This window comes from Parasteatoda tepidariorum, chromosome 7, assembly GCF_043381705.1.
Source record: "Parasteatoda tepidariorum isolate YZ-2023 chromosome 7, CAS_Ptep_4.0, whole genome shotgun sequence".
In the NCBI taxonomy this organism is placed as follows: domain Eukaryota; kingdom Metazoa; phylum Arthropoda; class Arachnida; order Araneae; family Theridiidae; genus Parasteatoda; species Parasteatoda tepidariorum.
In genome coordinates, this window is record NC_092210.1 from 57,137,717 (window position 1) to 57,162,083 (window position 24,367).

General features: G+C 26.2%; 1 protein-coding gene across 1 annotated transcript in view; it reads right to left on the bottom strand.

Annotated features, from left to right (window-relative positions):
* Window positions 1-1,961: 1,961 nt before the first annotated feature.
* LOC107450624 (mitogen-activated protein kinase kinase kinase kinase 5) overlaps window positions 1,962-24,367 on the bottom strand; it is a 38,832-nt gene continuing 16,426 nt past the window's right edge. Inside the window, exons 11-28 of the mRNA XM_043039436.2 lie at window positions 23,902-23,960; window positions 22,829-22,873; window positions 19,963-20,036; window positions 19,271-19,321; window positions 19,129-19,174; window positions 18,941-19,046; window positions 16,950-17,098; window positions 15,898-15,939; window positions 13,562-13,646; window positions 11,658-11,737; window positions 11,499-11,559; window positions 10,731-10,836; window positions 8,598-8,760; window positions 8,420-8,517; window positions 6,133-6,299; window positions 4,337-4,429; window positions 3,732-3,858; window positions 1,962-2,953 (exon numbers count right to left, since the gene is read on the bottom strand). Coding sequence (XP_042895370.1) covers window positions 2,866-2,953; window positions 3,732-3,858; window positions 4,337-4,429; window positions 6,133-6,299; window positions 8,420-8,517; window positions 8,598-8,760; window positions 10,731-10,836; window positions 11,499-11,559; window positions 11,658-11,737; window positions 13,562-13,646; window positions 15,898-15,939; window positions 16,950-17,098; window positions 18,941-19,046; window positions 19,129-19,174; window positions 19,271-19,321; window positions 19,963-20,036; window positions 22,829-22,873; window positions 23,902-23,960 — 1,640 coding nt within the window. The 3' untranslated portion in view covers window positions 1,962-2,865. The remainder of the gene's footprint in view (window positions 2,954-3,731; window positions 3,859-4,336; window positions 4,430-6,132; window positions 6,300-8,419; window positions 8,518-8,597; window positions 8,761-10,730; window positions 10,837-11,498; window positions 11,560-11,657; window positions 11,738-13,561; window positions 13,647-15,897; window positions 15,940-16,949; window positions 17,099-18,940; window positions 19,047-19,128; window positions 19,175-19,270; window positions 19,322-19,962; window positions 20,037-22,828; window positions 22,874-23,901; window positions 23,961-24,367) is intronic.

Here is a 24,367-nt window from a genome sequence, read left to right on the forward strand (position 1 = left end):
ATAATACAGTAGACTCTATTTAATTCTCACTCAAGGGTGAATAAAAAAAAACAATAAATATTGCAATGTAAAATCAATTTCAATACAATATTTAACAAAAAATAAGCTTTCTTTAATTTTTTAAAATTTTTAATGATCACCTACAATTTCTATAAATTATAATAAATTTTATTATAAATTGAAACTTTATAAAACACACAATTTACATGTGAATAATCTCTACATGGATGTACTTGAAATATTTCATAATAAGAGTTAGTTTTAGTTGGCTCAATTTTAAATTATTAACATTGCAGAAAATAGAGAATTTTTATACACAGAAGTTTGAGATTTTTTTAAATACCATTTGTATAAATATCTTACTGTTGTTGGTTAAGAATTTCAAATCAATACTCAAACGTCATCTCTTAAAAATATTACATTTGTATTTTTTTTTACCACAATAATCATGTCACATAGTAACTGCAATAAAATGCCTAATTTAGAAATATATTTGGAAAATCTGAAAAGGGATGCAATAAATAATTACTAACAATAATGAATTGGTCACAAAATAATTCATTATTGGTAAAATAGTTCACTATTCAAAACTAAGAACGCCACCTAAACTCTCATCTGATTTCATCATTTTCCAATCTTCAAGTTACTGATTTTTTCTACAAAATTGGAAAAATGTCTCTTAACAATGGATGGAAAGAAATATTGGGTTTTTGCTGCATCGAATTTATCAAAAAATAGGCAAATGCTTGAATTTTTGATAAAATTTCAACATTAGTATCAATACAAAATTCTAAGGGAATCAACACGAGTTTGAATAAACCATTATTTTGAAGAATAAATTTTTAATCCAAAAAGAGTCTACTGTACTTTATATAGAAAAATTATAACAAAATATAAAAAATGGAAAGTTTTAAACAAATTACTTGTGTTTAGTTACAATATGAAATAATTTTACAAAAAATAAAATAAAAATCAAAAGATTTTTTTTTGTACGCTACAAAAAAAAAACCCTAAGGGTGTTATTGCACAGAAAGTTTTATTTGACATAAGTACAAAAAGAAAAGAACATTTAAAGATAAATGAGATTGAAAGAAATAATTTTTTTTTTACTTGTGCAACATGATATAGAAAAACAACAATTATTTCCCACAATATGGTTTGAAGACGTATTTATATTTCGTGTATGTTTTTATAAGGTTCGTTAATAAAATCTGAAATCTTTCTACCATTAAAGATTAAAACTAAACATGATCTTCTTTAAAATCTATTTTACTTACTGTTAAACCATTCAATCTTTTTAATCTTACATTTGTTTACAATGATATTATTAATTATCACCAAGAAAACAAATGATTAATATTATTAATGATCAACAAGAACATTTTTAATTTGACATAGAAATTAAAGTTTTTTCCATGTATTTATTAATTTTTTCTTAAAGTTTCATTCAAACTCTGTAGAGAGTTATAGAGAATATTTTGCTTCAGAAAAAATATTAAAAAAATGAGTTAAAATTCTAAACTACAGATACTGTAAATATCTGAAATTAAAAAAAAAGTTAGCAAAGCAACATTACACAATTAATCATCATAAATTTTCAAAGTGTCTGGCACGGTTATATTCTCTGTTGTGCATTCTCTACAACTTTATTAAAATTTTTAGAAAATATTACAAGAATATGTATGTCATGGTTTACTATGCTCTCTTTAATAATGAAACAAGTAGAAAATTATTTTCTTAAAATAAACCATTTTTATAATGCTTTGAAAGTTATATCATTATTAATTTTAAAACTTATTTATATAACTATTAATTTTATAAGTTATATTAATAAATGTAATGATGATAATCCTTATAACTATAAAATAAAAGGTGATTTCAAAATGCTTGGTGAATGGTCCCATAATTGAATTACCATCCTCGTGTAGAATATTTCTTTCAAGCAGATGAAGTGCAAGGTATTTATTGCAATCAATTTTAGGAGTGTTACAGTGAAACTAGGTAGTATGTGAACATAAAGTTTAGCTTCGAATTTGATCAATGAAAATGATTGGTAAATAAGCGGTTTGAAAAAATTATGTTTTGTATCATTTAAATGCTTTAGAGATGGAAAGTAAAATGCCAACAATGACAATCATGATACAGTTTAACTTTAAAACACTGCTTAGTGCAATAGTGAAAGCATTTGTTGATTAATTCCAGCAATTGAACAAATTTATTGCAGCTAATTTCTATTCATTTGAATTTCGTTTCTTTTACTTTATGAGACCATTCATTGATTTTTATAACTACAAAATAATCAGATTTTAATTTATGACACATAATCTACAACATGCACTATATATTGAATTAATCTAAAAGGAATTTAACTTATTTAAATACAATAATAAATTCAATAAAAGAAAAATTATTGCAGTTGTAAAATTTTTAATGTGCGTGATGCAAATATCATACCAATATATTTTTATTGCAATAAAAATAAAATTCTAATTAGTCAAACAAAATTATAAATAAAAATAATTAAAACATAAAAGAAAAACATTCCACTAGATATTTGCAACTCTAACAATCAATAAAAATCTATTCATTCAAATTAGGTATTCTAAAATCACACACATACATGAATCAAAAATAATTTACAAATTCACATTATAATACAATTTTACTTTCTACGAATCAATATAAAATACTGTACATTTCTACAAAGTTTCTACACTGTGTACATGACTTTAAGAGATGATTGGCAACAAAGTGATATTTAATTACATAACCAGTTTTAAATGCTTAAAACAGCATCAACGATCAACAGATATTGCAATTTGACACACAAAACAAAATGGTGAATAGGATGATTGCCACATGCTTTCAATAACTATTTTCATGACCAGCTAAAATATATAGATTTGATGGACTTTTTGGTTCATTTGTAGGTCTGCTTTCAAGAACAACAATTCTGAAAGACAAAAATATTTATGGCTAGTTTAAAAAAGTTCACTAAAATATTGATTAGCATTGTTGTTTTAGAAATTCAAAAATAAATAATTTTTTAAAGAACTTAAACTTACTTTAGGCCAGTCTTCTGTTACATTTGAATAAAATTGTGAATAACATTATGTTGTCAGAATTAGTTTTATTAATTCATTGGCTTTTCCAATTAAGTTTATATTAATACATTTTAACTATGCATACTAGTTATTTATTGTCAATTTTCTTTGTAATATAAGTTATTATTAGTCTTTAATTTAATGTTAAGAGATACTATAGAATCATTGTATCTAATGTAACAGATTTTATTATTCTTCACTACTGAAAACCGTTTTATTAAAGTGGAGGCAAAATAAAAATCGAATGTTTATTTTTTCAAAGTTAAATTTCAAGCCAATGTACTAGCACATAGTACAATGGTGGCATATATAGGTTGATTGAAAAATTAACTACAAAGCTAACTGTTAATAGCAAAGTCCTTAGAAATTTTTATTTTTTATTTTCAACAATGATTCGTTATTATATGTATTATTATATTTCTATAATGATTCCATATTTTTCTACTTAATTATCAGACCACTAAAAGGTATTTTTGTTAGTATTGAGACAGTTTTTGCATGCACGCCTATATATTATGGATATATTAATATTATGGATAAATAGCATATTAAGTGGAATATTTTTCTCTGCAATTTTGATAATAGTTTAAACAATATTTTGATTAATAGATAAATTCAGATAATTACCCATCTGATCCAAGCATCTTAAAAATTCTTGAGTGATCAGTAATTTCTTGAACTATTTCATTATTTTTAAAGTTCCTTCCCTGCATACCATGCTTATGAAATGCTAAAACACTGTCGGTCAAACAAACTAAGGAAATGAGAAAAAAGAATATTTTAAAATATTGTACATGGAAGTAATGGAAACAATTTTTTCTTAAACCCTCCTCTCTCTCTCTCAAATTAGGAAAGACAAATTAATTTTTTCTAAACATTCCTTTTTCTTTTGATCAACTAGAATATTTTTTTGGAAAAAAGATGCTGCTACAATGGTTTGTTTAGAATACTTCACATACTTCAATTAGCATTATTGAAATATTGGAAATTACAAATTATATTAATGAACAGTTAGCTGAACTTCAGACTGAATGCATAAAATATGACATTTTGTGAGCTCATATATGATAGATAGGCATACTGAAGTTCATAAGATTCTCATGTCTGTCGTAATCAGGTAAAAAATTAGATCTTTTCGTGTTAAACTTTTCTGTAGCAAACAAGTAAATGCATGTAATACAAAATTACTAATTTAATTTGCACATGTACTATGATTATAAGAAAAAGCATACCAATTGATTCAATCTTATAATCAAACACAAGTTCTGCAGGCTGCCGACGGCTTGATTTTAGCTTTCCTTGCAGATTTACGACTCTGACTAGATCTAAAAAAGAAATAAGTTTTTTTTAATGAAAGCATAAAAAGTCCTACAACATAAAAATTAAATTATAGCCAAGAAAACACAATTATAATAATAATACAAAAGCATAACATTATGTATGTTTCTATGTATGTATGTAAAAAGTATATTTCAAAAGTAAAATCTGAATATATGTTAAAAACTTATATCATTTAAAACATTTAATTACAGGGTTATTTTGCATACAGTATTTGATTCGTAATGAATCATACAGAATAAACTTGATAGAAAAATTGAAACAAAATTATTGACTCAATTAATTTTGAAATAATGAAGCTGAAAGAAAGGCAAGAAAATGCATAATAATTCGATTTTAATTATATTTTCATAATAAAGAAAATACAAACATTTCAAAATTCACTCATTAAATTTAATACTGTAAAATGACCAAAAAGAAGTATAAAGAACAAAGTTTGTAAAAAATAACAGTTTGTATTATCTCTAGCTGAGAATAGGAAAATCTCTAGTTTAAAGGACAGGTTCACGTTATTGTGTTCTATAAAACTAAACCAAAATAATAAGCATCAACATCTTGTATAACAGAATATGTTTTGTCAATTGTTACTGATGAAAAAAAAAAAAAAAAAANAAAAAAAAAAAAAAAAAACACTGATGAAACAGTAACTCTTTATGATAATTTTTACACCTTTTTGCATGCATTATTGATAACTGCTTTTAAATTGGCCAAAGGAACAGTTTGGATACCAAATATTATATTTTTAAATGAATAAAATTACACATTTTGGCTGTTACTTTCATCTTTAGAGAAATCATTTCAAATCTAATTTCCCAAATGTGACAGTTTTATTAATAATAGCCTCATTTAATAATACCGGTAAGTTCTTTTTGACCTTACTTCCTAGATGTGGCGGTTTTAATAAATAACAGCCTTATCGAGTAAAAAAACTAGTGAGTTCATTTCTGATCTACTTTTCTTGATGTGAATTTTCACTCAAATAACAGTCTTATTGAGAAAAAATACTAATGAAATCATTTCTGACCTTGTTTTCTAATTGTGACGTTTTATAAACCCTTTAACAATCTTAATATTTAAAAAAAAAATAATTTAAAATTGCCTTTTTTTTATTTAAGAAGATTATATATATATGTACAATATATGTATTCATTTTTGGGAATTTTTTAGCTTGAAATTTAAAATTCAATATGTACTCCATTGGTTCATATAGCTTTGACTTCATAAAATATTAAAAAATATTTTCTCATAGTAAACAAACCACATGTATTCACAATGAGCATAAGTAGCTGAGCTAAGAGCACGGAATACATACACCACAAATACATATATTTGGATAGTGCTGACATCTAGTTTAAAATAAACTATCTCCAGTAACATTAAAAATAGTCTGAAGTACCTATCTAGTGTGTAATATAAGGAATAAAAAAAATTCAGACGCAAGAGATGGATATATTCAAACCTTTTTGGTGTATTATATTTGAAAGCTCTAGACCGAAAATAAATACATATGAGAAATAGGAGGCGAAGCTCACCCTATCATTTTGACGGGAGCGAGAAGGAAGAGGTTAACAATAGCTATCATTTAGTAAAAATAAAGCAAAATACTAATTAAAAAAATTGAACTTCATACTTTTACACAGATTAGCAACTTAGGAAAAATAAAAATTTACTATAATAAAACTATACTTACTATCATAACAGACTAAAATGGCATCTTTTTCTAATTGCGTAACATTTATTATCTTCATTGTTTCATGTCGTGGCACAATAGTATCTGTACCTTCCCAGTCATCATTTAACCAATTTTCAGATGAATTCAAGTTGATCATTTCAAGTTCCAAATGATTCCTGTCATATCTAAATTAAAATATAAATGTTAAACAATTTTATGAAAGCCGCTCAATAAATTTTAGGACAATAAAAAAACTTTTTAAAATTACATCAGCAGTTTTTGAAAGAAAAAAATAAAAATTCATTTTGTACAAGTAGCGATGATTTAGAAAGAACATATCATTAATAAAGTTAAGAATAAAAAATAAGTTAATAATGCAAAAAAATGTGAAGAATTTTGCTTCGTTTTACCACTTGAAAAATAAAATAAAAAGCTGATTCAATCCCTTCTTCAAACCATAGAATAAATATCAAATGTAATAAAAAATATACTTGACGTAATATGGTCTTTAATTTACATTCAAAAATTTTTTTTAAAATTAAAAATTTATTAAAAAGAAATTTAATTTCAATACATTTTTTAATCTCGTAACACACTTTTCAATCAATTTCTTAAATTAAAAAAAAAAATGATATTGATACATTCATGATTAAAAATATAACAACATTTGATTATTAATTTAAAATAGGGTAACTCCATTATTTTAAAAGTTGAGTTTTGTAATATTTACATTTCTTTGCTTTTTATTTTGCCATATTTAGAATTAATGCATTTAAAATGTCAAGAAAATAACTTTTTATAAACAATTCAAAGGGAAGTACAATACAGTGTATATAAAACGATAAAGAGCTTTATGTTATTTTAGTAGTAGTATTTGTTTTATCATATTAATATATTTAAATAATTATAGATCCTATATCTAGAAAATTATGAAATTTGTTGTAAAATTAACTTTCACATAAATGCAATAAAATATGACTTAAGAATAAGTTTTTATAAGAATAAAAATGCTAAAAGGAAAAGGCAAATAAGAATGTATTGGTTGCAATAACTTTAGAATTTAAGCATTCAAAATTTATTTAAAAAAATACCTTTTTTAAGCATTGCATATTTGGTCAAAACTAAGTAATTTTAAATTTCTCTCTAACAAGGTTTTTAAAAAAAAGCATGTTTAGTGTAAAGAATAGTGATTTCTACCAATGTACAGTGTGAAAAAAAAGGGACTTAATATATCTGTATGATGAGGGTTCAAGACACCATGTTCTTTTTTTAAAATTGAGTTAATACCATGTCTGTGTAGTAGATTTTAGGCTATCTAGTGGTATAGGACCGGTCATAATGAATGGCTAAGTTAATCATAGAACATCCACCAAGATTAGCTGAATAATCTTTAAGTAAATTTGAAAAAAATCTAAGCTCTGCTCTTCTCAAAAATTACATTTCTGTGACATGGTGTCTTTTACCTCCAATGTACAGATATGTATTGTTTTTAATAAATAGCTATGTAATTGCCTTATTTATTATGTGGCTCAAATTTATTTTTAGTCACAAAAATAAATTTTAAACAATATCGCTAGGATTCTGGTCCTTACACAATATTTTAAAACACTAATCTTCTGATACATGGCATTAACATTTTAAAAGTGACCTAAAAGTACTTTGGCTAATTTCAAAAGAAAATATCTTATTTCATAGTGCACAGAATAAAGCTGATTAAATATTTATTGTTTCTTCACAACTCTGACTTCATGCAAATAAAAGTTTCATAAAATATCTAAAAACCAAAATAAGTTTCGTGTTAAGACAGCGCAAGGAAATAATCATTTAACATTCTAAAAACTATAGTAAAATAAAAATTAGCATATTTAATTTTTTTTTTTTAATAAAAAATGTGGAAAAAGTTAAAGTTACCTTGACAATGAAATAAAGCAATACGATTTACAAATAAAATTTTTTAGAGTAAGAAAAAACATGCTTTGGCTTGATAAATGCAGTAAGAATAATTTGTTTCTCTAAAGAATAAAATTTTTTTCGTCGAAAAATTTTAAAAACTAAAATTTTTTGTTAAAATAAAATTATCTTAAAAATTCAATATTTAAATAAATATTTAGTCAAAAAGTCTCGTTTGCATCTATCTTTGAAATATTAATTTCTAAAATAAAATAAGATATATCAAATCACTTTGGTTAGTGAATAACTAAATTTAAAATTTTTTTTTTCAAAATTTAAAAGCTATGTTTTTACAAAAATGATAATGTGCAGATAAAAGATATAAGAAGTTCACTCTGTACCAAACAAATCTTACCCTTTTTTAACACCGGTACATATCATTGGATACTCTAAATCAGGAGTGATGATCATTTCAAATACTTCTAAATTGGCAGGAATATAGCATTCCACTTGCTGAAAGAGGAGATTTTATGCATAAACTTATAAGTTAAAAGAAAACATAATGAAAGTAACGATTTCTGCATGAAATGTACCTTTAAAAGCATAAATTTTTTCAGAGGATTATACCACTGCATAAGAAAAAGGCCATTTCGCAGGGCCCCACACAAATATTTGTAGCCATTATATGGATTCCTTCCCACAGAACAACGCTTACATCCTTTTGTATCAGGCACTTTAGAAGTAGCAGAAAATTTCCTGAGATAAGAAAATTTAAAGTTAACATTAGTTTAAACATAGATATATCTTTTCACACCATTCATAAGTATATGAGTTTATTTGTATCTCGACGAGATACAAAGGCATACAGAAGGCATACGAGAGTAGATACACACATAAAACATCTAAAATAATGAATAATACAATTCTATTAAACAAGTGTAAACCAATTAAAATAGTAAAGTAGTAAGAGGGTTAAAAAACAAAATCACCCAAAAACCAATAAATGTTAAAACTTTACAGAAGCATGTAAAACAGTATTAAAATATTAGAAGTTAAAATTTGGTATAAAAGTTAAAAAGCAGAACAAGTTAAGAATCAAAACAATCAGTTAAAAATTGATAAGAACAATACAAGTTAAATCCTAGAGAAGTTTAAAATGATGGTAGATAAAAACACATCCATAAGTATATAAGAAAATAGAATAAATTTTCCTGAAAATATAAAAATAAGTAAGATAAACACTAATTCAAACATTAAAAGCACACTAGTGAAATGGTGAAGAAAAAACATTGCTTTCTACATACTTTTGAGAAAATGGTTAAATTTCTATATGTCAAGAAAAGACTGGATGTTAAATAAATAATCCCTAGAAACTGAAGGGAAAAGATATTACCTGTTTAAAAACTTCATTTGCTTCAAAAACATACAAAATGGAAAGATGTTTCAGACGACATATTGACATGCTTCAAGCGCCATTTTCAAAACTTGCTAGTAGTGAATGAGCAGATACAAAAGTGATTTGAAATATAAACGTAAAGGAGAGAAACAAAATTAGAAAAAATCACAATAGCTGAGAGAGAGAGAGAGAGAGAGAAAGAAATATAGAACAAGAAACCTCCTTTCGTCCACTGTAGTTCTTCTTATTCCATTTTTCATCTTTTTTTTCTCTCCCTTGGCTACTGTGAATTTCCTAGTTTTGATTCTCACCATCATTCTTCTACTTTTCATTTCAACTTTACGTTTTATATTTCAAATCTCTTTTGCATCTACTTTTTACGACTGGCAAGTTTTGAAAATGGGCATCTATTTGAAACATGTAGACTGTTATTTCCGATTTGTAAGTTTTTAAAGTGAATGAAGGTTTTAAACAAGGGAGGGACTAGATGACTTAAAGAGTCCACTTATACTTATTAATCTGTGCTCAGACACAACATACTTTTTATAGTATTTCAAATATTGGTTTTTGACACTTACAATTATATAGTCAAAAGCACACATGATTTTTTAAACTATATTAATTCGCTCCCTAAATATATGTGTGTGCGTGTGTGAGGATAGCTCTCATTCCTCATTTAGTGGAGGATTCATGTATTGCGTTGTACAGAGATGATCCATTTGCACTGGCTGTAAGCTTTCACTGCTAATGGAAGCTAAACAAATTAATTATTGCTACTTTTAATGCTGGTCAGGATGATTTTTTGTTGCATCTTAAATAGGAGATTGTGCAAAATTTTCTGTAACATTTTTTTTAACAAAAATTGTTACATGTTATATCTTTGATAAATTATTTAAATTTACAACCAATCACATGCCTTTACATAAATATATATTTGTTCAAAATCATTTTTGTGCAAATGAATTTAATAATTATACACAAAATTTGAATTGATTTGCGCAAATATTTCTTGAAAAACTAAAACTTTATAGTCTAAGCTTTTTACTACTTTTGATTACATTAGACGAGCCACATATCTTAGATAGTTGTTCTTTATTTTGGGGATCAAGTACCAGAATTGAAAAAAAAAGCATCATTATTAAAAGAAAATATGTTTTTGTGACTGCTTTCACAATTTAATTAAAGTGGTTGTTAATTAACTAAAATATTTTAATTGGGTTCCTTAAAACCATTTTAGTATGAGAAAATATAGTCATAAAAAAATTAATAAGGATGCAAGTATGACCACAAAAAAAAAAAAAAAAAAAAAGATGAAAGTATTTATTTTTACCTTGGAACAAACTTTTCAGGAATTCGGTTCATAGGCAGAGAAAACTTGTTTGACTGCTTTGCATAAATTTGTAGGAGATCATGTTGGTATAGCTGAGGTGATTTTCCTGGGGGAAAAAATGCGACTATGTGAAGGGAGAAGATAATTTTGTTACCACAAGTAACAAGAAACAGTAGAAAAAAAGAAATATTTAAATTCCTATTTAGCATTTTTTTTAAATAATTAATTATTTTAACACAGCATTTTCTTATATGGAAAAAAAATGTATCATAACTAATATTCTTAGCTTTTTGAATAATTCAATTAAGAAAAATACAAATAGCAATTTTCTTAGAAGTGTCTTTTTTAAGCTTGAGAGGACTATTAAAATACATTGACCTTAATGAATAAGCAAGAACAAGTTGGTTAGTAAATGAGGTCAGGTCAGCTAAAGTTGGATAAAGCAGATAGACATAATCATTTCACACAAATAATATGAAAAGTGAAACAAAGAAATAGACAGATTTTAAAATAAGATTTCTGAAGATAGGAGAGTACAAAAAAATTTAATGGATTAGAAATTATAGAGTTTGCCATTGTTAATAAAATTTATATAAATACTTTAATTTGCACTCTCAGTTTTTTCAATTAGAAAAAAGTATTACTTTTGTTTGGAAGAGTTTCCTCATTTATATTATACACAAACTAGAGATTAATAAAAGGAAATAGGAATCAATATAAAAACAGCAATAACAAAAAGAAAATTGAAGTCAAAATTAAAATAGCAACCTGAAAGGGTCATTAACACATTCTGTATCACAAACATCCAGACTGTTCTTCTTGGATATAGCTAAAAGAAATAAAATTCCAGAACAAGAAATTTGTCAGTTTTATTTTTACAAAAAACGGTATAAGTATAAAAAATTCAAAAATCAATTTTAAACTTACTTGATCAACAGTAGCATCATGTAGTTCATTCAGATTTAAAGTGTAAATCCCTTCCTCACAGCCAAAAAGGATATGCTGATCTAGAAAGTACAAAGCATTTAAAGAAAAACTATTTAATCAAAGAAAGTCATGTGTAATGTATTGAAGTCAACTTTCATACAAAAAAAAAGCTCATTCAAATTTTAATGAAAATTAAGCATTTATAACAGTTTTAAAGAAAAGGCTAATCTAAAAAATTATCAGGTAATTGAAAAATATTCTACTAAACACAAAGTAAAGAAATAGATAATTTTTAAGATTATTCAAGTAGAGGAATTTATTCAAATTCAGAGTGGAAATCCTTTAATTACTAGAGAAAAGAAAATTATTAGTAAACTCAAATAATTCAATAATTGCTGCGGCTAATAGAAAAGATTAATGTTTACACTTTATTAATATCATTTGCTCTGTTATTAATTATATGTGCATTTAATTGCAAGGAAGACTGGGGATTTTACTCAGACCAGAATTTTGAGCCTTTCGATATGTTTTGGAAATCTTAAGCTACAAGATCTTCCAAATAAATTACATAATTTTATTTTTTAAATAAATGTGGTATAATACATAATTGTCAAACCCACTCTAATATATAAAAATTATATTAAATTTTTTTTTTATCAAAAAGCTTTATTTTTTGTTGTTGTTTATTATGAATTACAGTAACTTGCAACCAACTTCTTTGATTCAAAAGTAGTGTTTTTTAGTATTTATTTACATGAATATTATTAATTGTGTAAAGCTTTTTAATTGATACAACATTGAAAACAGAGTGTGTTTGGCGTAAAAGCACCAGTGCAATTACTTTGCACTATTAATATATAATTTTATTCATAATTCAGTGTAAAAGTGCCAAAAGGAGGAGATTCTCGCTGCCCATAAATGTGACCGCAGTCACTCTTTTGGAAGAGGGAACATTTTTAGTTTATTTTCAGAAACAGAGTATAATGCCTAATTGGTAAAATAAAGCTAGCCCTCTTTCTTGAGAATTATATTGAAATTATTAAGATTAATATCCACAAGGGTTGTTCACCTTTTTGTGAAAAACCTATTCATATATTTTTGTGATTTTAGGAAAAATCACAAAAAATAGTAGTCTTCTCAAACTTTTTGTGAATGAGTATTTTTGTGAAGAAAAAAACAAACAAATTTTTTAAATTATGAATTAAAAACATGATTGATTCTATTTTTCATAAGAATTCATAAGTGTTGTGAAGGATCCATTTTTAAATAAAATAATGTGATAAAGTGAAGGGTCAATTTTTACAATAAAAATCTTGTGAAGGGTTAATTTGCAAAAGTCTATTTTGCAAAGAGATAATTATAATAATAAAACTTTTTTAGAAAAGGTATATTAACACATCAAATTTTCTCCAACATGACTGCTAATCTGGTTAATTAACTAAAAAACAAGATATTTTTTATAAAACACTTAATAGTAGGAAATAGTTTGTTAATCACACAAAAAAAAGAAAGAAAAAGTTCGACATTTATGTTTGGATATAGAATTTGCATTTACTTTTGAAAACAAATATATATATTTATGCTCAGTCTTCCACAGGTTTTCGTTAAACTTTTCTTTTACAATTGAATTAAGGGAACATTAAGCATAAATGAAACTCTTCATTTTAGAGTAAAAAATTAAATCAGTCGAAAAAAGTTATTAAACTATTTAAATGGGTATCAAAATCAAATGGGAGACCTATTCAATGTTGTCTGATAGGTAGAGAGAGTAATGTTTTTATATTCTTCAAATGTATATTACTCTTACAAATAATAAACGTTCTTGATAAAAAATTGTTAATTTAATGAGAAATTTTAGATTAAATTCATTAAAGTAAAAAAAAAGTAGTTAAGAACAATTTTACCTCTTGTTTCTGGGTGAATCCAACTGACGGTACAATGTATTTGTAATGGGCAACCATTGAAAACTTTAGAAAAACAAGCACCCATCTGGAAAAATAGATTCTTCTTTAAATTGTTATCATGCATAATACTTGATTTCAAATGGTTTTTCTTATTTATTTATTATTAGAAATATTTTTAAATTTTTTTATACATTTGATTTTGCACTAATTTAATTAAAAAATATAAAAACATTTTAAAAAAAGCATCGAAAGGAACCATACTGGCAGGTATAATAATTTGCTGCACATTAACAACGCAATAATTTATTTATTTTTAAATGAATTCTTTAAAATTAGTATTTTTCAAACCGCAATACATCCCTCTAAATAGTAATATTTTTCTCAACATCACAACGCAACTCACGAAAATTTTATATACAATGGATAAAAACTGATATAATGGTTTTATAATTTAAATAACTGAGGTTTTCAGTTGAATAAACCTTCATAAATCTTTTTTTTGCACTTATTTTGAGATAAGAATAAAAACATTTAAATGTTTATATAGAGAAAATAAGCGATTTAAAACTACCCGAGAGAGGAAGAAATTTTTTTAAGGCATTTTATCGATTTCTTTGATGACATTTAACATGCAATAAAGGTATACTTAATGTAATCTGGTGTATTTATTTGTATCATACTAAATTTTACCTCAACTATGCAATAGTAATAATCTGACGGACATTGAACATCTTGGGAACATGTTCATCAAAATTCGTAACATTTATAAAATATTAAATATGCAGGTCTTAAGTCTTGCTGATTTTTATTGTTGTATTTGTTTAACTCTTTTACCAATTATTTGTTTCTCTATGTTAGTGCAGAGTGGTTTTTACTCTGGGCAAAGATGTATATGAAGTGCTACAGTGTAAAGTCGCATATCCGGAATCCGTGGGACTTCCAGAAGTCCGTATAATAGATTTTTCCGTATAATAGACCCCCAAGGTGAACAAAGCTTAAAATGATTTAATAAACGATCTGAATCTAAGAAGCAAAAGATAAATAAACGTTATTTTTTAAGGGGAAAAATGTTTTAGCATTAGAATATCTAAATCAAATATAAAATATTAGAAAAAAAATATTATTGCTGAAAATATGGAAAACGAAAAAAATTTAACAGTTGTGAAAATATTAATCCGCCATTTTGAACTAGAACGATTCAAGCAGGAAGGGGAAATTCATGTCATTCTGGAACAAAGCTTAAAATGATCTTAATCTAAGAAGCAAAAAATAAATAAACATTATTCTTAAGGGGAATAATGTTTTAGTATTAGAATATCTAATCAATAAAATATGAAATATTTGGAAAAAAAATATTATTGCTTAAAGTATAGAAAAAAAAAAATTGACATATGAAAATAATAATCCGCCATTTTTAACTAGAATGATTCAAACAAGAAAGGGAAATTCCCGTCATTCATTAAAGTGGGTAGGTGGAGAAGAAAAATTCATTTCCTCCTTATTTGTGAAAGAAAATAAGTGTAAAGATGAGATCATTTAAGTTGAGGGTGGGGAAGTAACAAATTATTGTTTTCTCTCCAATCATTGGCTATCAATCAAGCATAAAGGCGGGGCACGCTGATCGGGTTCTCTTTATTTTTTCTTCTATGACTGGAAGAATCTGCTAAAGAGAGAATGTTACCCCCCTTTTCCCCCGCCTCCTAAATATTACATGGTATGGGGAAGAACGAATGTTTTGTTTCTCAAGGACGTATATCCTTTTAGACCTATTCAAATTTTCCATTTTGACTCCCCCTCCACCTTAACGCTTGCCCCATTTACCCTTTTCCACAGTATTTCTTCTTTCAATAAAAAGGTTTAAGGAAATGCCTCTTTTACTAGCGACCTGCATGGGAAAGGAGGGGGGGGGGAGGGGACTCAGTTGCGGTTTTTTGAAAACAAATCTCCCTCTTTTTCTTACATTCTTTTTCCTACTTCCCCTTTCTGGTGATTTATGGGTTCGATGCCAAAAAGAGAAAATGTGTCAAAAGACTTTTTTTTTTTTTTTGAGGAAAGGGGATGATGGAGAGATGTTTGTTTATTTTGATTGTTAAAAAGTGTCCGGGAAATCGACCCTTCCGGGAAAGGGACGTCCAGATATGGGACGTTACACTGTATTACTAGAAATAAAAAAATAGTTTCGCATATGTATAGATACATAAACCAAAATTCAATCATATGAACTGTATTTAATTTTTGATATATCAGGTGAGAAGAGAGTAAAATAAAAATTACATAAAACTTATCTAATGATCAATTAAAATGTAAAAAAAATTGCATATTTTAGAAATACATACATGAACTTTTGGAGTGGGAGGAAGTCCATTGGATACAGGTTTCTAAAATAAAAAATTAAGCATCATATAAATATATAATTCAAATTTACTCACAAAGTTACATTAAATTTACACAACACTAATTCAAATATTGATCATCAACGGATATCTGTATCTACTGGACTTTTTCTAAAACTTTCTGCCAACGGTTGGTAGAACACGAAGACCAGAAAAAAGCCTACAGAGCACTAAACTCAAGATATATATTTAAAAAAAACTTATGCTATCATATACTTTTCTATGTCTAAAAAGTTTCCTTGAGACATTGTATTGTGAATAGATGAGAATAATTTTAAAGTATTAAATTTCATGGACTGGAAATTGATTGATTCGTTAGCAGGTTATCCACAGTCTCGCATAGATTTAACTGCTTGGAATAAAGAAAACACATTGCAAAAGTATCAATTCCAAAATATAATAATCAAATTCATACAAAATTTATGCCATGATTCTTTTGAAAATACAGAATATAGAGAAGATTAACTTAAAAAATAACAAAATTGATTTCCGAAAGACTTACTTCCCGTCGCATATTTGTGATTTAGTTTATTAGTTTAAAAAACACTTAGAGCAGTATGAAGATTATATCTATATTTCTGCCTTTTTATTAAAAAAAAGAAACAAATTGGTCACAAATTTCTTTTATAGTGAGCAGAATATTAAATAATCAAACTTTTAAGACACTCAGAATTTTACTATGAATTAGAAGGAACTGCATGCTATCCATTTTCTAATGTTGTCCAAGCAGCATAACTACAAATTTTACTGTTTTTTTTTCCATAATGAAGAACATGAATAAAGAATAATAAAATACAATATAGGACACAAAGGAAAGATAAAATTGGCGAAATTCAAATGATTGAAACAGATATCTAATGAAGTGAGTTAAAATTTTAGTCTAATATCATATAAAATCCATATCCAACGATCATAAAAAGAGTAAAAGGTGGCATAGTTGTTCAAAAATCATAAATCCATCAGAATTGGAATTTTAAAAAATAACAATAGCATACTGGAGGTGTAGTCTTCTTTTTATCCTTAGGACGAGGTGGTACTTTAGGAGGCGAATTTTCAGTTTCCGAACTTGTGGCACTTGTAGAATTTTCATTATTATCGGTAGTAGTAGTACCAGTAATAGCGTCTATTGTACTTTGATAAGAATCTAAAAAGAATTTCAAGAATTATACAAAATAAGTTATTGCAGTACATACATATAATTACAATTTAATATTAAAGAAACTATTGTTACATCATTAAAGCAAGAGTCTTTTATTTGAATAAGAGATGCTCTCAAAGAACTAATTTTTTAAAAAAAGAAGAAAAAAATCTCTGTAGAGCAAAAGAGCAATCATGTTCTACGCTAAATTACAGTCAATGACCACAACAAAAAACAAGTAAATTTGTCCTTAAATTCTCACTCGAACTATTGTTTGTTTAGAAAGATTCAAAAATTAAAAACATTTTAATTTGAATTAAAATTTTTGACAAATAAATTACAAAACTTCAAGTTATCTTTAATCACTAAATAAAATCTTACTTTAAATGAGAAAAAAATTAAATAAATAAATAAAAAGAGTTGAAAACTTTTCTCAATACATTACACATGAATACATTACTCAATACATTCTCACATTCACGATACATTTCTCAATACATTACACATGAATACATTACAAATTTCTTTCTTACGAAAACTGTTATAGTGGGATTTCCAAGGTAATTAAGATTTTTCTAACTCACAAACTCAAACAATGTGCTAAAAATTCTCGTATCACAAAAATAATTATTGTCAATCAACAAAGATTTTAAATATATTACAGGTAAAAATTCTATGAAAAGGAAAGTAGACTTTTCTAAATGCTTCTTAACCAACAATTTGAAGAGTGGGATAAGACCAGGTACCTCGATTGTGTCAAAATTAGTTCTGTTTTTTAAAGGAGAAACTCTGAACTACACTTTCCTAGTTGGGAAAAAGAATATACCATATTGCTGTGCTCTTGTTGATTAATTCATGGTTTCTGAATAGATAAGTTTGTTTTACTATGCCAATTCTCTAATGCTCTTTTTCGTCTTTAAACTAGCCTAAATTATTGATCATTAAAGTTACAAAAATTATTTTTACTTCAGCTTATTTTATTTTTGTTAAAGATTCATACATTAACAAACAATAAGGATTTAATCCAATAATAGCACTGTTTTATTACGAATCAATAACTTCTGCTCATACAGTAAGACAGGATACCACAAGGTCTAATCCCCACACCCTTGATGAGAGTCGATTCTAGGCCCACAAGATGTGCAGTGCATCGGAGGAAGTAGATAACAACAAATAAGGCTTTTTCTCTGATATTCTAGTATTTCAAAAATTCCTATAGAGTAAACATATGTACCTTTTATCTAAGGTACACATATTAAGCAAGTTTGATTTGTCTATTTCTAGAAAAAATCATTTTTAAATAGCGTAGTACATCTATAACTTTTCAGGAATGATGTATCGTACATAACTAAATAACAAATATCTTAATTAAACCTGACAGTTTCTAGGTTGAATAGTTTAGCTTCTTTGGATATTAGCTACCTGGTCTTACTCCACTTTACCCTATATGCAGCAATAGTAGTCAAGAATGCATAATAACATTGGGGCACAAAATATACTAGATAAACAATTTAAAAGCTTAAAAAAATTATACATGAATACAAAATCACTATACCCTTTTTAGCATTTACTGTCATACACAAAACAACATAAAAAGTATCTGTTTACAATTTTTTGGGAGGGGTATTTTTTTAATTAAAGAAAGTAATTTTTTAAAGTTGAAGAATGAAAAGCTCAAAAATTGTTTTCTGCCCGGCTTTTAATTTTTTTCTTTAGATTTTTCATTTTTTTCTGAAATTTCTATAAGTTTTTAAACTAATTTAAAATTTTCTAAAGCATATGAACTCTAAAATATAAACAAATAAATAACTTAGAATAAAATTTATTAAAAAACACTGAAATATGAACCTGTATCATTGAGTGGACTGGTTCCATGATTTGATAACGTGTCCATTCTTTCCTCTCGAGGAATGCTGTTATGTCCTCCAGAAACATTACACCCTAGAGATGCTTCCTGAAAGAAAAATAATTTATTAATACATTATTTAATAAAATAATTTCATATAATTTAATAACAAGGTAATGTAATAACATACCTCTACACTTTCATAATCACCCCTAGAGCTTAAAGGTAATGTTGCCCTGAAAATTCATTAAGATTATTATTTTTTATTTCATGTAAATAAAAACGGGCAAATATAAATAAAATATTGCTCAAAAATAGGAGAATATACTTACTGTTGAGAGAGTTGAATATTTTTTCTATCTTCAACAGACAATAAATTACTCCTGAAATAGTGAAATAGACTCACATTCTATTGCAATAACCAGGTTCAAGAAAATGTATTTTTATCACTTAATTCATGTAAGAATGTTAGCTTAAAAACAATACAGTTTGCAAAATGCAGCCTAAAAATTAGATCCGAAAAAATATTTAATTCACTTTTCCTATAAAAAATATTACAGTAAACAATTCATATTTTTTAAAATTAAGCTTGAGGAGTAACAGATTCAAATTACTTAAGAAGTGGTAAGATTACAAATTTGAGATATTTAAGAATAATTAAATCTAAAGATTACACTTATAATATAACAAATTTATTAAGTATTAACTTCACAGTCACTTATTTAGTATTAAACTCACAATTATATTTAAATAAATAAATGAAAAATATATGCTCTTATTCTTATTACATTGAACTAATACTTAAAATTATCAGGAACTTGTTGATTTAGTTGACCCTCACTTCTAATAAGGAGAAAACATTTTTAATTTTTTACTATTTAGGAGACAAATATTTATTGCTGTTCATCCTAACAACTTGACGGTTTGATAATTTAAAGAATTTGTTTATTCTCGAATAACATTGCTAGTATACTAGTGCTAGGATGCTAAATAAACACAGAAAAGATATGGATAAAATATTTACTTGTGAATAACTTCATCATTATCTTGTTCCATCCAAGCAGTTGGTAAGTCATAAACATCATTTTGTGAAGTTTCCTATGTATAAAATTTTTAAAAAAATTAATAATATTAAAATAAAAATTTCATGAAAATATTTTTAAGAACATTTCAGTTACATTTAAAAACAAGAGTCATAAATATTTCTATTGACAGCTAAATATTTTTACAGCCAATTTGATCACAATTTGCAACAGAGAATAATTATTTCATTGTTATTCAAAACAGAATATAAAAAAGGCCTTAATAAAATTAATACCTTAAGTATAAAATTTCATGCAAAATGATCCCTACTGTTATAAATAGTGTTTAGAAGGAAATTTTTGTTTTAAAAAAAATATTATAATATTCATTAAAGACGCCCGGTGGCTGAGCGGCAGAGCACCGCGCTGTCAAGTCACAGGTCCCTGGTTCGATCCTCGGGCCGGGCAAGGTTGACTCAGCCTTTCATCCTTTCAGTGGGTCGATAAATTAGTACCAAGCATGCTTGGGAAATAAACACAGGGGGTTCCGCGTTCCGCTGACCGGAACATCTGCTCCTGCACCCCAGAGCCTAAGGTAAAGTAAACTGAGATGGGCACAGTAGGCCTTGGCCCTTTATGGGCTGTCGTGCCACTGAATTTAGTTTAGTTTAATATTCATTAAGATTTTCGACACACAATCAATAATAAATATTTTCAATACAAAAATCACTGATTTTATTTTCCAATAGTAAAAGGCATGCAAAATAAATTTTCTTGTTATGGGAAAATGAAGTCAAATGATGTTGCAGGCAGTAAGAGTATCGCAAAATAATGCCAATCACCTTTTTGTAGAAACAGAAAAACATTTATATAGTTTATATGCAATTCAAAAGCTTAGTGGAAGAACATGGCAAGTAAAACTTACATGATGTGAACAAAATATATTTTTCTGCTTAAAATTGAGGGATAAAAACTTGGCAGAATAAACTATTTAATTTCATAAACGTTGTTGAACAGCCAACACAATTTTTTGGTGTATGACTACTAATGTTTAACTCCATAGCCTTGTAATTTTGAACCCATTCCACTAGAAGACAAGGGAACTCCTAGATCAAGTATTGGGAGAAATTCCTTCGTTCAGAACTTTTTGATGGAACTAAAACACATTTGCGTTACACGGAGAGGGAAATGGCTTAAACTTCCAAGGTTAGTCTGATGGCAAGGGGATTCTAACCCATCATCCATCTACCACTGAGAATATTTTACGTCAGCACTGTGATTCAGTGCAAGCTGGTTGCGGAATTCGTATCGACCAGTCATTGCTGGGATTCGAACCAGGTTCACCACATTAGAAGGCTAATGCTCTATCCCCTGAGCAATCACAGCTCCAGAAAAAACTATGAATACTTTCAGCCAACCACAAAATGTTTTTAAACCTAAAATATTGGGTGCTTTGAAACTATCAATCAACATAGTTTTCCACAGTGCCCTTCAATTTAAAACTAATTTAATTAGGTTTAAGTTCCAAAATTAAAAATCAAGTGAGTTGTTACAGTATAAAAAAATCAAAAAGAGCCTATGGCCAATTTGCTTTCCATTTACTGCTTTCCGATAAAGACCTACATACACAACTGCAAAATTTTTGAACCTGTTAAGATAAGGATATTAAACAGCTTACCACTGATTACAACTTCTTTGTTAGAAAACTAGTGTTTCTTTTTTAGATTTTTGCCTTACTACTAAAAAACATTTCTGCAAGGCTTCTAGTTCATGATTTCCCACACGTACCCTCTAAATAACATTACCCAAATGAAAATTTAACATACATTTTCCATTGTTTTATATTCCATTATCTAATATTTTACATTATTCCCAAACAAGTGTATGTTATAAACATTTAAGAAGTAATATAATAATAATAATAAAAAATTTAAGAATACTGATAAATAGTAGTTCAAAATATAATCACTTAATACAGGAGGGGGGGCATTCTGTAATAAGTGGATGTACATCATGATATACTAGCATAAATGTAAATAAACAGATGAAAAATAAAAATTCAAAAAACTTTTTTTCATGTAAAAAGAAATGAAGCAACAAATCGATTTTTTTAAACCTTAATTTAAAATAGAATTTATAGCTTGATAATGTTAGATAAATTCTGAATAGCTTGATAGTCTGAATTATAAAACTTATTGATCTTTTCGAACATAATTTTATGTATATTATTTCCAAAGATCATTAAATAGAAAGGTAAAGGCCATTAAGTTATCTTCAAAAGATTCAACCAATGAATTATATCATTTTTTTTAAATTTGTGATTTATATGAGAAACCTCTAAAGTATATAAAAAAAAAGTAATGAAATTATAAATAGTAGTACAACAGTAACTGATAAACATTAGTTTAAATAAAATCACTTAATAAAGGGGAGAGAGGAAGGAGCATGCTGAATAAAATGGATATTCATCATGACATACTAGTACAACTAACTAGGAAATGCAATAAACGTATGAAAAATTAAGTCAAAAACACAAATTAAAAAACAAATTAGAATTAATTAAAAAACGAAGCCAGAAATTAAATTTTTTAAAACCTTAATTTAAAAGAGAATTTACAACTTGATAAGGTTGTATAATCTTGACATTCTGAAAAACAGAACTCGTTTATCTTTTCTAATATTATTTTCATATGCATTTTTTCCAAATGATCATAAATAAAAATGCATAGGCAATAAACGATCTTTAAAAGATTCAATAAAGGGATATCATATTCAAAATACTACAACTGTTACACAAGCGTACTAGGAAAAAAAAATATGGCATGAATAATCATAAACATAAATAAATGATAATAAAATAAAAGTTACCTCAGTAATTCCCCAGGAATGAGAAACTGGTGATTCTTCAGTATTCTATAATCATAAAATTTGTTAAAACTTGATTCCTTAAAAAATGTTAAAACTCAATACAAGAAGAAATAAACACATAAAAATAATTAATAAAATGTTGTACCATAAAAACAATTTTTTTTTCAATTTTATTCTTATTTTAAATAATGTTCAAAAAATTCTGTAGAATGGTAATGTTAGGCATTAAAAAAATAATAATTAACAAAATATATTAGGAAAAAAAACACAAGAATTGAACTTTTATAAAAGCATTATATACAAAAATTCCTATTTTTAAGGAAATACTTTGATATTGATATAGCTTATGATGATAATGCAATTTCTAACACTTTAGTAATTACTCATACATTAATAAGATACAAATTTGTTAAGAAACTAACATATATTATTTATGCCCTACTCTCTCTATTCAAGTCTTGTAGATATTAATATAATCAAGTTTTATCAAGAAATTAAAAAAAAAAAAAAACGTTATTTAATTCAATTGAACTAAGCTTAAGAAATACTCTCAAAATAGTATCAATTATGAAACAATATGTTTCATAATGAGTCCAAAATGTTAAAAGTTTCTGTTCTTAGATAATAGTATTAATAAAAGATTAAGAAAAAAACTGTATAAATTTGGTTTAAATTGTTAGTCAATTCAGCCTTAGTATTTTTTTTTTAATTTCAAAATTTCTATTAAAACTTGGAATACGAGTTAAAAATATGAAGTGAATTTTTCTTATTAAAATTCACTTCGCATAATAAAAATTTTAATTATTTATTTTTCAATTTTTAAATAATTTAAATTTTGTTGAAAAAACTAATAGTAGCTAGAAACATATCAACAATTTTATAATCTAAGAAAATAGAAGTATTATATAATAGTGCATCTAAAAATGATAATAACCTGTAACTACTGTTCATATGGCTGGATCTTCAAAGATTTTTTAAAAGTATATTTTATACTAACATAATTTACATGAAATTATAATAATTAAGTAATTATTTTCAATTTTCACACAGAAATTCAATTCAAGTTTACTTACCTCATGGGCTGAAGTTGAAAGAGGCGTCATCAGTGGTGGCTCAAAGTTAACACTCTCCACTAAAATTAAATAAAATGTTAACTTAATATTGTACAATTTGAAATGCAAATATTTTATTGTCTTAAAATATGATTGCTATAATTAGCATAGAAGGAAATGATAGGTTTTAAACAAAAAATAAAACTGTTTTGTAGTTGGAAGAAAAATTATTAATTTTAAAATAAATTTTCAAACATCAAAAATAAAATTTTCAGACATGGGGATATTAGTAGATTATATTGATGGCTTGAATATCAATTGTATATTTTCCTTGCTAATAATTAATCATTTTCAAAATTAATCATTTCATTTATATTGCAAAGTAAATAATGATACTGGACAGAAAAGACTCGATTTATATTGCACTAATTTCCAACAGAAGCTACTATACTGGTATTGGCTGGTTGATTAGCATATTACTCTGAGC